At 39.8% G+C, this 16,377-nt stretch overlaps 1 protein-coding gene across 1 annotated transcript in view; it reads left to right on the top strand.

Annotated features, from left to right (window-relative positions):
* Positions 1–614: 614 nt before the first annotated feature.
* The window catches only part of LOC306846663 (voltage-gated potassium channel subunit beta-1-like), a 33,241-nt gene continuing 17,478 nt past the window's right edge, over positions 615–16,377 (top strand). The window contains exons 1-3 of the mRNA XM_079380200.1: positions 615–1,507; positions 9,276–9,319; positions 13,182–13,219. Coding sequence (XP_079236326.1) covers positions 1,293–1,507; positions 9,276–9,319; positions 13,182–13,219 — 297 coding nt within the window. The 5' untranslated portion in view covers positions 615–1,292. The remainder of the gene's footprint in view (positions 1,508–9,275; positions 9,320–13,181; positions 13,220–16,377) is intronic.

The raw sequence follows: 16,377 nt of genomic DNA, 5'->3' as shown, positions 1-16,377 counted from the left end.
TGAACGGCATGTTTTGTTCAGTCATTGTTATAATCCCACTGCAGCACAAGGAAGTTTCGAGGAAAGCAGTAGCACACAAGTGCATTGTGGGACATTGTGTGACCTGACAGGAGGCTTGTCCGCTGCTTTTAGGATGGTTTCACATTAATGCAGCATGTTGTGTTTCATTTGACAACCAGATGTCAGTAACATTAGTCAGTAACATCGTTCAGGAGTTTAATATATGCTAAAAAAAAAAAATCAAGTCCAATCAATGCTTAACTGTTCCATCACACCCTTTTTCAAGTTTTCGCAGTGGACTACATGTGACACACTGCGAAATGAGAATGACATCTGCATTATGAATGTATACAAGCGTATCACACTCACACATACACACATAGCGTCCCATCCAAATGGATTGTCTTCACTCTCACTGTCGAGCACAGCACTGAGCCGCTGGTGAGAGACTGCAGTTATTTCAGTCTCATTGCAGTCTCTCTCTCTCCATCTCCCACTCTCTCTCTCCTCTCTCCTTAACGTCTCTGATTGAGCATCATTCTCACATGCTATGCTTTCATGCCTCCTCTTTCACACTCACTTTCTTTCTCTCCATCTCCGTTAGCTACTCTTTCACTTACAGCCCCAGTGATCATGCCGCATCCCCCTCTCTCTCTGTCCTCTCCTCTGCCTGTCTGCTTTTGTTTACATATTTCTTCATCAAACTGACTGTTTTCTTTGCCAGCCGAACTGCATTCGCCTGTTTTTGGAAAGAGGACATTTAGATGCGGGACGCTGGGTATTTTTCACCTTGCAACTCACTCATTTGGACAGCTTTCGGAAGGTCGTCCGGTTCCGTCCTGGAGTTTCAGGAATACATTGTTCATCTGGTTTGCAGCCCACCGGAGTCCCGGAGTCTGTTGCATAGCTGTGCGTCTCCTGCAGTGCACTCGGACTGCTCTTATAGTCTCGGTGAGGAGCGTGGGCTGAAGAAAACCCCCTCAGCCCATCATCAGCCAGAGGAGGAACACTGTTGAGGGGAAAGCGTGACAAGAGGAGGCAAAAAAAAGAGAAGAGTGAAGGGCACAACAGCATCGCACAGGTTAAGAAGAGCATCAAACGGCGGGATCAGCTCCTGTTGGTAAAGAAAACAATAGTTTTAGAAAGAGAGAGGCAGGCTTTGATTTGTAAACTAGTGACTATAAACTCCTCAGTATTTGAGAGCCAATCCAGAACTCCATCCTGACCCTCTTGGACTTCCAGGACAAGCTGTGTCGGTTTTTCCTACTCAAGTTCCTTTGCAGTTAACAGCCATGCAGGTGTCCTTTGCGTGTACGGATCACGGGTTGAAGGCCCCACGCACCAGCGAGCCCAACAAGCAGAACACCTCGAGTCCGAACACGGCCAGCGCAGCACGGGCACGGTTCCGAACGGTGGCGCTGATAGCCCGGAGCCTGGGCTCCTTTACACACAGGCACCACATTTCCCTGAAAGAGTCCACAGGAAAACTCACCGGCATGAAGTACAGGTACAGAAAACGTCTGGCAACCACCGAAAACTAGATGATAATGTTGTAAAATATCAGTTCTGACACCGTTTGAGTGAATCTATTGAGTATTCTGTTTTAACACTGACAGGTATAGTTTTGATAACTCTGATCTTTGTTATCCTTTTCATTCTCAAAAAGACATGGAAATGGTTTCTTTGAAAATAGCAGTGCTGTGAATGAACCGATTTTACAACCCATTCTAGTAAACTCTGTCCTTGAAATCTTAAAGGGATAGTTCATCCAAAAAAATGAAAATTCAATTAATTTACTCACACTCATGTTGTTCCAAACTGGTATGCATTTCTTCCTTCTGTACAACACAAAAACAGATATTTTGAAGAATGTTAATAACCAGCTTTGTTTCCAATTGACTTACAGTATTTGTTGTCCGTGCAATGGAAGTCAGTGGGAACCAAAACTGTTTGGTTATTTAAAATATCTTTTTACATTCCACAAGAGAAAGAAAGTCATGCAAGTTTGGAAGGACATGAGGATGAGTAAATGATGACAGGACTTTCATTTTTGGGTGTTTATGAAGTTCAAGTTTAGTTCATGAAAAAGTGTTTTTTTGAGTTGGTTGGATGAAGCTAAAAGTAAACTTTGATTGGCTCCATTGTGAACAGTACATTACTTTTTTGTTACGCGCTAAAAATGAACAGCGTTTTTTTTTGTCTTGTGTGTAAAATAGTGAATTGGAGGAAAGGGATGTGCAGACTCAGAGAGCTGAAAACATTCAGTGTGTGTGTGTGTGTGTGTGTGTGTGTGTGTGTGTGTGTGTGTGTGTGTGTGTGTGTGTGTGTGTGAATTTGAGGGGGAGGTGTGAACTAATGGTTTTTGTGCTGGAAATAATTAATTGCATCTGAGACACAAGTATACCACAAGCATGCAACAGTTATCGCATATCTGCTAGTTTCCATAACGACAGAGAACTGGCCGTTTGCCTGTGCGTTACTCTAATTGGACACATTAGCTGTCGGACAGGGGTCAGAATTGGGCAGTAGGGTAAACCTGATCACCCTTGGCTGACGTCCAGCTTCACGCACTCGTGTTTGACATTTATTACTTTTCTACACTTTCATTGAATTAATTGTGTGATTAAAAACGCCGTATCATGAGGAAATTAACTTGTCCTGATCTTTTGAAATAAGATTTTGCTGTACTATGAAAACATATGGTCACTTTCAGAACAGATATTATACATATTATAATTCCTGAATAGCTGAAGAACTAATAATAAGATTAAATGCAGGGAAACCTTGAGCTTGTTTCTGGTTGTTTGTATCTCCTGCCTCTATATCCTTTCTGAAGGATTCCAGCGTTAAGAAAGTGTTGCTGAAGTTTATTTTTAACCAGGTCCTTGTCAGTTTAGTCTGACCTTCAGAGTTTATGTGGCAGATTTCAGCAAGGATTGTTTTGTGAACATGACACAAGGTAATGCAGGCATTGCAGAGAGGTTGTTACTGAAAGATGGAGCAACACACACATTTGACCAGTCCTGTGCTCCATGTGCACAGAGTTGTTCATTTTACATGCAAATAGTCTGTTTACAGCCTGTTTAATTTGAAAGGTGAGATGGTTAAATGGTTTTGTGTGTGTGTGTGTGTGTGTGTGTGTGTGTGTGCGTGCATGCGTGTGCATGTTTATGAGGACACAAATTTGTATAATGACATGGGTATGACAGAGATATTACAATATGAAGGTGGTTTATGAGGACACTGCCTATGTCCCCGTAATTCAAAAGGCTTAAAAAACATACTAAACGGTGTTTTTTTGAAAATCTAAAAATGCACAAAGTCTCCTGTGAGGGCTAAGTTTAGGTGTAGGGCAATAGTACACACAGTTTGTTCAGTATAAAAACCATTACGCCTATGGAGAGTCCCCATAAACCAACGTCTCTGCGTGCGTGCGTGTGTGTGTGTGTATTTGCTAACATTATCAGATATATGCACACACAACTAAATGATGTTTTATTAACAAGGTTCAGGAGGAGCACGATCACATAATCAGTCTGGCCCAAGTGCAGCTCGTCAGCTAATCACCTTAACAAGCACATCAGGTGTATATATATATACAGCCAACTCACCTCTGTTTTCCAGCATCCCGCCTCCACCCCAACTCTGCACTCCAATCTAATGTCATCCCATTCTTGGGATGAGGGGGGAGTTCTCTGGGTTCGGGCTCCATCCCGAGCTCGGAGCCCTCCCTCCTGACAGCACGCCAAATATGCTTACTAATTGCTCAATCATATTACATGTTAGTGCGAACTCGTGAATGTGAATATAAGCATGTTAGAGAAAAGGCTGAGGAGCCAATTAAATTTATTACATTTTGACTTATTGAAGTCGTAATCAAATCACATGACAAAACAAAACATTTTAAACCATCCGAGGTTTGCAGGGCACAACTTCTTGCAGAGAATTCTTAGAGGTTGTTTTCACAGGGCAAAGTTAACTATGAGTAATGGCCCTCTGTATATGTCGGATGTCCTGGAGAACAAATATCCGTCTCTGTGGTTTAATCATCTGTCACTCACTGTGATTTAATCTTTAGAAATAGCAATTGCTCTGACAGCGTAGAACCTCGGGTCTTTTTGTAAACATTACATTTTTGCAGAAGAAGTGCTGCTTATATTTTAACATCTTTCCGTTGCACCAGAGTGTGCTCCTTTGATTAAGAGTCTGTGTTTGTAGTCAGTGGTCAGAATAAATGTAATTGTATAAATGTGAGACATGGAAGTAAATGTTGCTGCTCTGGGTTTGTTCTGCTCGGGGTCCAAATTTTACTTTCTACTGCATGTGCTAATGGCAAGTATTGAGAAAATGTACAGGTGATAAATATGTCTTACTGTATTTTGCATCATTTACTTATTTTACTTTTTTTATGGAGAAATGATTATGAGGAATCATATACAGAATCATTTTGTTCCTCATTTTATACGGGTTCAGACTTTATTTGGGTTGCATAACCATATAGGAATTTGTCACTAAATTAAATATAAAATAATTTAAAAAATATAACAATTTTATTTTATTCAAAAGTTATATATTATATTATAATATTTTGGAATTCTGAAAATGTTACTGACAAATTAAATTTACTCTCCAAAACAAAAAAGATGGCTCTCATTTGTGTCTTGAGTATTAATTTTGGACCCTGCTTCTGCTTAACGTAATCATAACCCTGTCCTAACAAATCTGAGCAGTAAGGCTTTTATTCTGTGTTCTCTGTCTCACTTGATTTCTGACTTTATAAATGACAAGAAGGGTACATTTTAAAAACCTTTGATGTCCAAAGATTGGTAAAGTCAATATCTTAGTGTGTCGAAGGGATTAAGTATTAGCAGTGTGTGAGTGCATTTGTATCTTGCTCTTGCATTTGCTCAATTAATAAAAGTGTAATTTTGCCTGGCATTTCTGAATTCCCAGCACTAAAACAAACAGTTGCAGTTTTTCATGGTTCACTGGCCGGCGCTGCAGTCCAGATGGGCAGTCGTGCTGTTTGTGTGTGTGTGTGTGTGTGTGCACGCGCGCGCATTTGTCCTTGTCATTGTATTTGTGTGTGGGTTTCTGTTGTCTTGGCCATTGGCCTATTAGAAATCAATCAGTGTATCTGTTAGTTTTATTTTTTTTGTGTGTGAGTGGAACACAGCAGCTGTGTTCCAGAATCTTCTGAAGCACAGGATAGGGAGACCTCATAGACGCCCAAAAGGGCACAACAGTCATATTTAACTTTTTCATTTTCAGGGGTTTGTTGGGAGAGACATTTTTGATAATTTTTGATATTAGCCAGGTTTTCAAATACAGTATATTTACCTGTGCAAGGTGTAGTCCACACAAACACACACACACACACACACAAATAACAATATTGCATTGTCATATACTGACTTTCATATTGTTGCAAATCTATATGAATTATTTCTTTTGCAGAACACAAAGGTAAATATCTATCTATCTATCTATCTATCTATCTATCTATCTATCTATCTATCTATCTATCTATCTATCTATCTATCTATCTATCTATCTATCTATCTATCTATTGTTAGTTATTTATTTAGTTAGTTAGTTAGAAGGTAGGCAGGTGAATTATGGCAACATTAGAGTGAGCAGATAATGACATAATTTTCATTATGAGTAAACTATGCCTTTAATTGTCAGATGCGCTCTGGGCTGCTCAGATACTGCTGAGGGACTAAACCTGATTCTGCTGGAGAGAGAACTGAGGAACATCCTGTGGTGCTTAGAAAATCCCTTCATGCTCACTGTTACCCATCTGTTAATCATCATATTGTGTTATTCATTTGCTGATGAGGCTTAATAGTTTTGTTTCAAAGCTATTTAATTTTTATTAAAATACTGCGCAGACAGTAGTAGTGGTAACATCGTTCAGATCCCACCCGCACACACACAAAGTAGTTAGTTATCACATTCTGCAGCAGTCCCCGGACTCCTCTAAACTCGTTATCAATTCTGTTTTATGATGACTACAGTATCACTAGAAACAGTAATGAGGCCTCACGCTCACACACACTCTCACAAGCTCGTACTCCTACAACAGAGTTACTGAAATGCTTAAAGCAGGTGGACACATGATTTAACAGTCATACTGATAAATATTCGAGTGCATCTCTTTTATGTGTCAGGCCCTCGAAATGCTGCATGTTGTTATTGTGGCGTGTCAGAGTACTTTAGTATTTTTGATACATGATACATGACGTTTTGGAAATGGTACTGTATTATGTAGAACCATACACTAGTGTTCTAGAGTTTGGGGTCAGTACGATTTTTTATTTAAAAGAGACATCGGATGCCCATTTTCCACAAGTTGGTATGATTCTTTAGGGTCTTCATAAAATGTCTGCAACATACTTTGTTTAAAATTCCTCAATGGTCATGTAAAACAACACCCTTTTTACTTTGTCGAAAACAGCTTTGTTCGGTGCATGTCTCTTTAAATGATAATGAGCTTCTGCTCACTCCACCCCTCTCTTCTGTTTTTTTTTGTGTCAAGAGAAAATGAAGACTCTTATGTTCACTTTTACATCAAACTACAAATGAGACGTTGTCACTACAGCTGCCTGAGCGCAGAGAAAATGACGGGCAGCGCACAACTGGCTGAGGGTGGAAATATGCTAATATACTTATGGGCGTGGCCTGAGCAGTATGACGTCATACTGCTCAGAAATTAAAAGTGGATCAAAGATATTTGAGACGGTTTACTGTTTTTGGGGATTAAAAAAAGGAGTGAATGGATTTTTATCATTGTTGGGTGGTTGTGTCCACACAATGTGTTTGCATCCAGTGTCCCCTTTAAAAGAAATGAACACTTTTATTCAGCAAGGACACATTAAATCGATCGGAAGTCACATTGAAAACATGTATGATTTAAAAACATTTCATAATATCACTGTTTTACTGTACTTTATTTGAAACCAGTGCAGCCATAGTGAGCATGATATACTTCTTTCAAAAACATTTAAAAATCTTTCAGACTCCTAACTTTTGAATGGTATGTCATTTCTATGGACACATGGTGATGCCATGCTTCGTAACTGATAGATGTGATTCTGTGTTTTTGTGTTATGTATGTTTTGAGCATCCAGTCAAACAAGGAAAAAATCTGTTTCTATATACTCAGTCATGCACATATACAAACAAATCAGACCTGCTTTCCTGTCAAGACCCATGTTCTTTACACACCTTCCTCTGTGTATTAGTTAAATGATACATCCAGTTTCCATTGGCTTTCTGAGGAATTTCTGAGTTTTTCTGTCACGCAGTCTCTCAGTTCCTCAGCTCTCTGACTCAGCTCGCTGTGATGAGGAAGGATCTGTTGACACCCAACAGCATGCATGTCTGCTACCCGGAAAAAAGACGCACACCCCCATAACGCGGAGAAGAGGGAGTTTTGAATTATGTCTGCAGCTGAGAATGTGCTGTGGTTGTAATGTCACACAAACTAATAATGGCTGGAAGAACGTCAGACAGAAATATTGAGTGGGAGATGATGTTGGGCGACATCCATCGCTTTTGCAACAGCTGCATCGGTGTGAAGGATGAAGCCGCCATTTATAAAGACAACAGATTTATCTTATTTGAAAAGGCAATAATCTGAGAAGCCTGACCTGCAGGGACAAGATAGAGTGATTAAGTAGTTCATTTTTTTTTACAGAGTGTATCAGTTCATTTTGTTTCATTCTTACCTAGAGCATTTAAGGGGATGATACGCAGAAAGTTGGAGATGGATCCACTTGGAAGGGAGTGTGAACTGTGCATGCTGATTTGGTATTCTCACCATAAACTGAAAACCAGGGGGTGGGTGTCCGCGAGCCAAAATCTATGTCCTTGGTTTCCCTCCAAATGCATACTAACTCACTTCCTGCGAGTCAATGCACAGCTTCACAACCGCACAGAAATATTCAAGTACCATGTCTGGTTGTTCCTCCTAAAATAATAACCCAAACTGCAGAAAATCCATGTTGATCGTCTTATTACGATGCCAAATTAGGTTCTGAGGCTGGCAGGTTTGGATCCAGACATCAGGACCCACCACCACGATGTTAAGGTGTTGTTGGTGGTTGCCAGGATGTTGCTATGTGGTTGTGTGGTGTTTAGTGCTTTGCTATGCGATTCTTTAAGTGTCTCCATGATATTGCGGTCAATAAATATGACTCAGGTCCCTCCTTCATTGTTTTTTTATGGGATTTTGGATGGATGGATGGATGGATGGATGGATAGATAGAGACTGTAGATGGATGGATGGATGGATAGATAGACAGATAGATAGATAGATGTTCTTCCTACATTCAGTAAAACACTGCAGCTGTTCACCATAATCACAGGAAACAAACAAATGTTTAAGTAATTTGAGGGCAGTAATGGTGAGCCTGCCTGGAACAATCTGATTTGTGGTGCAGAGCTGAGGTGTGGGTTTAAAGTGAACGAGGTGTTATCTCTGACTCAGTCAGGCATTAAGAGGAAGCCACATATCAGAGTAGAGGAAATTTTAATGATGGAAGAAAAGGATTGCTAAGGTTTTACTGTAGATTGAAACCAGGGCTGCTGTTAAAGTCACATCTGCACTCTGACGAATAGAGCAATGGCTAATGTATTTTATATTGTAGCCAATAAGATGATCTAAATAGGAGGCTAAAGTCATAAAAAGTTCAGATCCAAGACTGGGGCATAGATACCAGCCAGCCATTTTGTTTGTGTGCATTCACGTGTACTTTTTAAGGCTATTAAAAAGTTTTATTCTCAGATAATAGCTTTCTTAAATCACTGAAGTGCTGTAAGAGTCACAACGGTCTCTGTGGATCAAATATTCAGTTGCTGTGAGAAAATTAAAATGGTTTCCTCTGGGTCCAAAAAGAAGGTCCATTATTCACATGCACCATGGGAGGTTATGAATACTTTTTAGCAAACCAAATAGCAGAAACATACTTGAATGGTTAGAACCTTGGAGGTTTTTTTTACTTTAACTTTTAATATAAGAGTTTAGCATAATATGGAAAAACCTGTCCAGAACCAATGAATATTCATTTCTGAAATGGGTTTTCAAGATGTTTAAATAAATTATAAGAATACATACATACAGGAGCTATTTATTTATTTTATATTTTTATATATTAATGGTAAATCTTCTTATTAAATTATAAAATAAAATGATAAAGGAACTGGAGGGACAGAAGTGAAGGCACAGGAATGTTATGTCTTCGGTAACAAATGTTTCACTCTCTCCACAGGAATCTTGGGAAGTCAGGACTGCGAGTGTCATGCCTTGGACTCGGTAAGCATTTTTTGATTTAGAAAGCAGTCATAAACCACCAAAAGGTCACACTGAATATAAGTACCATAGATCAGTGATACGTTCACACAGTGCGTTTCAGTTTTTGTGAAGTGCAGGCAACAGTGTGTGTTTAAAGGAACACTCCACTTTTTTTGGAAATACCGTTTTTTACCGTTTTTGAATCCATTCAGCCAATTTCCGGGTCTGGCGGTAGCACTTTTAGCTGAGCTTAGCATAGATCATTGAATCGAATCGCAGTGATATTGTGCAGTGCCTGAAAGCAGTCCCCAGCTACATCATAACTAGTTACCTAGCTGGGGACTTCTTTCAGGTGCTGCGTAATATCATTGCGCCTGCTGCACCCATGGTATGGCAGCAAAGGGGAAGTCGTGGCCTAATGGTTAGAGAGTTGGACTTGTAATCCGAAGGTTGCGGGTTCGAGTCTCCGGCCGGCAGGAATTGTAGGTGGGGGGAGTGAATGTCCAGCGCTCTCTCCACCCTCAATACCACGACTGAGGTGCCCTTGAGCAAGGCACCGAACCCCCAACTGCTCCCCGGGCGCCGCAGCATAAATGGCTGCCCACTGCTCCGGGTGTGTGTTCACGGTGTGTGTGTGTTCAAAAAAGTGGAGTGTTCCTTTAAAGAGTCACATGATCTCGAAAATGTTATCCTCCCTCCATTCATATTTAATTTATCATGAATTAAAACACAAGCTCACTAATTGCCTCACACACTCCACACACAGCGGGAGAGTGATGGTTGACGCTTAATTTATTCTCTGTTCCCTTTTATTTTTATGATTAGATGGTTTTCATTAACAAGCCTTGTGAACGCAAACATAATGACTGTATAAATCTGTTGTTGACTTCTCTTGAGATAAAAACGCAGTGTGGCTTATATAGCAGCTGGTTCTCATGCTACAGGACTCATGGACGACTACGCAAGAGAACATGGCTTCAGTTCATTCCAGTCTGTGTGTTTTATTTTTATCACTACAAACCAATGCAAGATACACAAGGAAATTACAGCAGCAATGAATTAAATGCAGAAACTGTAATGGTGCACTGAAAATTTAGTTTGTTTCACCTCCAAGAGCAAACCATCTCTGCTCTCATGAAAGCCATAGGGCATTGGCAGCTGAATTAGTTGGTGTAGAGTGAACTAAGTGAACTGGATTTTGTTGATGTCATACTACAGGCTTTCAGTAAGAGAATTGAGGAACAAACAGCTGCTATTCCACCCTGTAAAAAGCCCCAGGCTTATTTTCACAATGCATTTCCAAATGCATTTCCAAATCTCTCCTATCTTAGATCAGAATCTTGCTCTGTACAAGTCCTTCCTCCTTCCTGCATCCAAATATACGCTACTCTTCAAATATTTGGGGTTAGTAAGATTTTTAAAATGTTTTTGAAATCTTATTTGCATGTGCTTTATTTTAGAGCACAATTAATCGTGTATGCAAATCACCGAAGAGAGTGAATGTGCTTACAAAAGTCGTTCTTTTAATTGTTTTGTGAATAAAACTCAACCAATTAGGAGCTTAATTTCGCGCCTGGTTATTCAGTGGTGGTTAGTGATTAAGATGCAGGTTTTGAAGCTTAAATACTGTGCGAAAGTGCTGCAACTCACCCTTCAGTGCTTGTAGCTCTTATTTTCCTGAGACGTCAAAGGTCATTGCTCCAGGTCAGACATCGTAAACATTAGCTACTTGATCAAACACAACAAGAGCACTGCAGGCTGATAAAATTTCAGCGCTTCAGACATGCACTTCACTGAATACATGAGGACAGCTTTCAGTGGAAATCACCAAAGCAGCAGTACATTTTTTTTTATGGGTTTGTGTGCGCATATGTGCATGTATAAATGTATGTTCATGTTCATGAAAGTCAGTGGTGCTTGCTTTAAGACTATGATTGAAGCACAGTGCAGCCTATAAAAATGTCCCTATAAGCCTATAAGAATCGTTCTGTATCATTCGTAAGCTTAAACACTCTAAATTCATCTCTAAATTAGTTTTAAAAGTGGACATTTTTACCATGGAAATGTACTGTAAAGTCTTTTAGCATGCTCCTCCCTCTGGTGTCAAGTGTAATATAACAAAATTTACTGCAATATTTTATAATCAAATCTTGACAAAACTCATATAATTGGAAAGGTCTAAATGTCAATGTTCCATATTTGAAATGGAAGTAATATGTGACAGGAAATAAATTAATAAATTTGCGACAAGTTTTTTTTGGTACAGCGCCTAAACAAAATCTCTCAGGAAGTTTGAATTTTTGTGATATCAACTTCAAATTTGGAACATAACATGGTTAGACACACAGTATGGCTTTGATTTTATAGCAATTTTTACAATTATTTAATGTGAATTGCTAGAAAAATTCTCTTGTCAATCAGCTCTAATACATAGGGAGATCCAGGATTAGGCAGAAAGAGCCTGTTATTCCTTGTTTTTCTCAGTTGTTGAGCTGCCGAAGACCCTGGTGCTCATCGTTGCCCACAGTAGCTGTACACATTAAGTTATCTGGCAGCATGAGGACTGTTACGTCATGTACAAAACATAAGAAAGGCGCCAAATGTTCCTTATCGCTGCGCAGGTGTCACCAAGGGAACGTAACACTTGCAAACGCCCACACTATTTCCTCATTTATCCTACAACCCATAAGCACTTGATCGCCATGGGAACAGCTGATCACCCCGACGGGTTCCCTCACCCTGAAACACAGTCGGGCGTCTCATGGGATGCCAACTGATCCCATAGTATTGAAGCCCAGCACACCAGTGTGTGCTAGAGAGATGCTCAACCCGCAGCCGGGATGAGTTTTAGGGTGATAGTAGGTGATTGTGACAGGGATGTGGGGCAGTGACTGCAGAGTCTTACCCTGACAGCAATGAATCATGGGTGCTTTAGACTGCAGGCAGTGTGAGTCAGGCCAAGAATAACAGAGTCCTCAGGAAAACCTGGAACAGTTTTTAACAAGAATCAACCTCATTTTTGTCTCTATCTTTGTATATTGAACTGAAGTACTAAAGTGTTTATTTTTGATGTTTTAAATTTTATGTATCATAAGCTAATAAACATACATATAAGAATTTTATAATTTTGTCCAACAAGGATGCATTAAATTGGTCAGAAGTGACATTAAAAACATTTCTGTTATGAATAAATGCTGTTCTTTTTCATTTTTTATTCATTAAAGAATTCTGAAAAAAATGATCATGCATTTAAAAATAAAAATAAAATAGCAGCATTTCAACATTGATACTAAAAATATTTTGAAAAAAAAAAATGATAATAGAAATATTTCCTGTGCACCAAATGAATAGCATTTATAAAACATTAAATAGAAAATATTAATTTTAAATTGTAATAATACTTAACAATATAAAAAATGCAGGAAAAAGTGCAGTTACTGTTTTGGTTATGATTATTTTAATTAAAAACAAATTAACCTATAAAGAACTAAAGAATGTCATAATTCTTGTAATTTAAGAAGATGATTACAATACATACAAACATTTATACAGTGCTTTTCATCCAAAAAAAGCAAAGAAATATATTGTATTAATAAATGTCCCAAGCAAAGTATCGTACCATGAAATTATCAGGGAAATGTTGATTTGTTTACATCAAAATGTGAGTGACAAGTCCACTGAACAACAATTAAGGTTCTGGAAATGTCACTGACCTTATTTTTTTAAAACTCTTCTTTAACTGGTATTATTACTGTAAAACATTCAACATTAGGTCTGTGTTTTATTCTAATCTGTTTGCGCGTTTCTGTGACAGTCACCAGAGCAAACAAACTAACCTCTGATTCACACTTCCTCGCTTTCTTTCCATTTCTTTCTCTCTTAGGCACGTGGGTGACATTTGGGGGGCAGATTTCAGATGAGGTGAGTATTGAAATCTTTTATAATCATAACCAGAATATGAACTTAACTCATTTCGTAGATATTTTCAACAACAATTAATCTAGAGTGTAAACAGTCTATTTACTCGTAATAAATTGTGTAATTTATTATAATAAGGTGTTGAATCATAAGTTTTTTATGTTTTTACCCATTATTCTCATTTCTAAATCCACTCTAGCCATTATCACAAATTGGGCAGATCTAGTTGAGATAAGCATGCTCTGTGTTGACAGTCTTGGCAGAGAGGAAGGCTCGTAGACACATCATGCTGTGGTCTTCCTCATTATTCAAACAATAACATCATTCTGCCAGTGCCCCTTTCTGACACTCACCCAGGGCAAATGCACATAAACACTAGCACTTCTTACATCATAAAAGTCCCCGCAGCAGCAACTTCCACGACAAGTCTGTCTTTACCCAGAGGCAGAGTCTCCTCTATTGTCCAATCATCCCTCTTGTCCAATCAAATTATGCAAGATGTGGACGTCCCCGTTCGGTCCCTTTCTCCACATGTCATAAGTCATCTCATCAGCAGCTGAACAGACGTTTTTTCCTCAACGGTCTGCCAATATACAACTACACTGACAGAACGGATCACTGTCACTCATGCTGACAGTTCTCCATCAAAGAGAGCTAGCGAGAGAGAGAGACTGATGGATTGTAGAGATTGCAGAGGTTTTAGCCACCAATTGTTCTGTCAACAGAAGATCAAACTCTGACATGAAGATCATTGTATCTTTGCAGCAGTTACACAAGAAAAACAGATGATCTGTTCCCAAACCTAAGGGGGCATTCACACAAAACACATTTTTATATTCCACTACAGTGCTTTTTTAAATATGCACTAGATGGACATCTTTGATCAACGTGCTTGGAGCAGTACAAGGTCTCGAGACATGTTTTTAATAGTTGTGTGCCACATAGAACACTGTGTCTTGTGCAAGAGTGCATGTTTACATAGAAAAACAATGGAAAAGTAGTGCAGTGGAACGCAATCACCAATGTTTCAGGAGTTTAGGACACAGAATAGGACACATGCTTATTCGATAACTGTTTTATTTTCCGTTTGGGTTTATGTATATGCTTTATTTTTTAAGATTGACTGTTTTTTTCCCAAGGCATTGTTAGATGCCAGTGTTTCCTGTCCTATCCAAAGATATGATTTCAAAAACAGTATCATAGCTGTTAAAGTATACCTTATTATGGTTTTTAGTCTGTATTTAACCTCAGAACATCTCAAAACAAAAAGAGGTGCTAAAGTCTGATTTGTCGTGGCTGTGCTTTAAAATGAAATTGTTATAATCTTAATTCAAATTCTGAAAGATTTTTAAAATCTGACAATAATCAGTGTTGAGTCTAACTGTACTGTTAATCCTGCAAGGTTTAAATGTTTGAAAATGAATAACAGTTGAAAACATTCATTAGAAATTTAGAAAAGTAAGCAAAATGTAGTCAAATATAATCCATTACATTACTTTAAAAAGTATTGAAATATATGCTGTGGCGGGAGGAGCCAACGACAGACACAGTGGGCGTGGCGTCAAGCCTCGGAGAGGTTTTTATTAAACAATATTTCAAAATAAAGTGTCCAAAGGGGGAAAAGTGTCCAAAATAAACAGGGATCTGGTGTCCTCGTTGTGCTGCGGGGCTCGTGAAGGAGGGCAGTGTTCAGGAGGGAAGGGTCCAGGTAAGGGGCGGAGTCCGGCGGCCGCACGCGCTCCCGTCTGGAGGTCCCGGGGCGCGGGTGACGGCGGCTTCTGTGGCGGCTTCGTCCAACTCCTTCATCCCCGGGTGCTCGACGGGATTCCACGGCCCGGCGTCCTTGCCCGACGGCCGTATCGCGGGTGCAGTGTCGGCCGGACTGCGGGTCCGGCCGCTCGCGTCTCTGACGGCGGCAGGTAGTTCCCTCTACGCTCCCTTTCCTGGACCCACGAGGACACCAGCGTGCATGCACGGGGAAGAGACCGGTCTCCCGAGGAGAGGCGCGCTCGGAGTTTAAACGGCGGCGGTGATGAGGCTCCATTCACGTCAGGTGCGCCTCATCACACGCCGCCAGCCCTGGCTGTTTCAGCGCCCCTCCTCTCTCTCACACACCCACTCCCGTCGGGAGCCTGGTGAAGGGCGGCGAATAAGGGACGGGGTGGTGATGATGGACAGGGGGGAGGCAGCCGACTCGTCACAATGCACTATTATTTTTCAAATAGGGTAACATAATCTGTAACCTATTACATTTAAGTAACCTTCCCAAAACGTGTGAACACCTCTTCCAGATGTGAAATTTGTCAATTGCAAATTACCTTGAAATTGTATGTAGATCTCAGATAGTTTCAGATCTCCATCTGGTTAACACTGCCTAACTATTGTCATTAGCATATAAAAGAGCACCAGTCAATGTCCAAATCCTTTACCTGAGAATGGCAAGTGCCAGAATTGCTTACAGATTTCCACATACCTGCAATACTCTGACTCTATGCCACAAAGAATAGTGTGTACATCTGTTTAGACCCTGACGTGAGGCTAAGCACTTTTCCACGTCAGAAGTAGATTTTAGCGTACACGCACAAAAGTTGCATTTGTTGGAATTTTTAGAATGCAGTGTTTTCTGTAAGGTGCTGAGAGTGGTGTACAGGGGTCAGAGACGTCCATCTAGCACATATTTACATGGAGAAGTAGCACAGTAGAATACAAAAATAAGACGCTGCCAACAATGCACTTATTTTAACTTGAGCATTGCATTTTTAGAATGCTGTCATGTGCGGCATGCCACTAATATATATGACCCTGTACCACAAAACCAGACTTAAGTAGCACAGGTATATTTGTAGCAGTAGCCAACAATACATTGTATGGGTCAAAAGTTTATTTTATGCCAAACAATTTTTGATTAGTAATATGCATTGCTAAGAACTTCATCTGGACAACTTTAAGGCGATTTTCTCAATGTTTAGATTTTTTTGCACCCTCAGATTCCAGATTTTCAAATAGTTGCATCTCGGCCAAATATTGTCCGATCCTAACCAATCTTACATCAGCTTTCAGATGATGTATAAATCCCAATTTCAAAAACATTTACCCTTATGACTGGTTTTGTGGTCCAGGGTCACATATAAGACATGAGCAGTCAAGTAAAAAATGTCCAT

This window comes from Barbus barbus (assembly GCF_936440315.1).
Source record: "Barbus barbus genome assembly, chromosome: 26".
NCBI lineage: Eukaryota > Metazoa > Chordata > Actinopteri > Cypriniformes > Cyprinidae > Barbus > Barbus barbus.
Note: the sequence above shows the minus strand (reverse complement) of the source record. Positions and strands in the feature narration are given on the sequence as shown.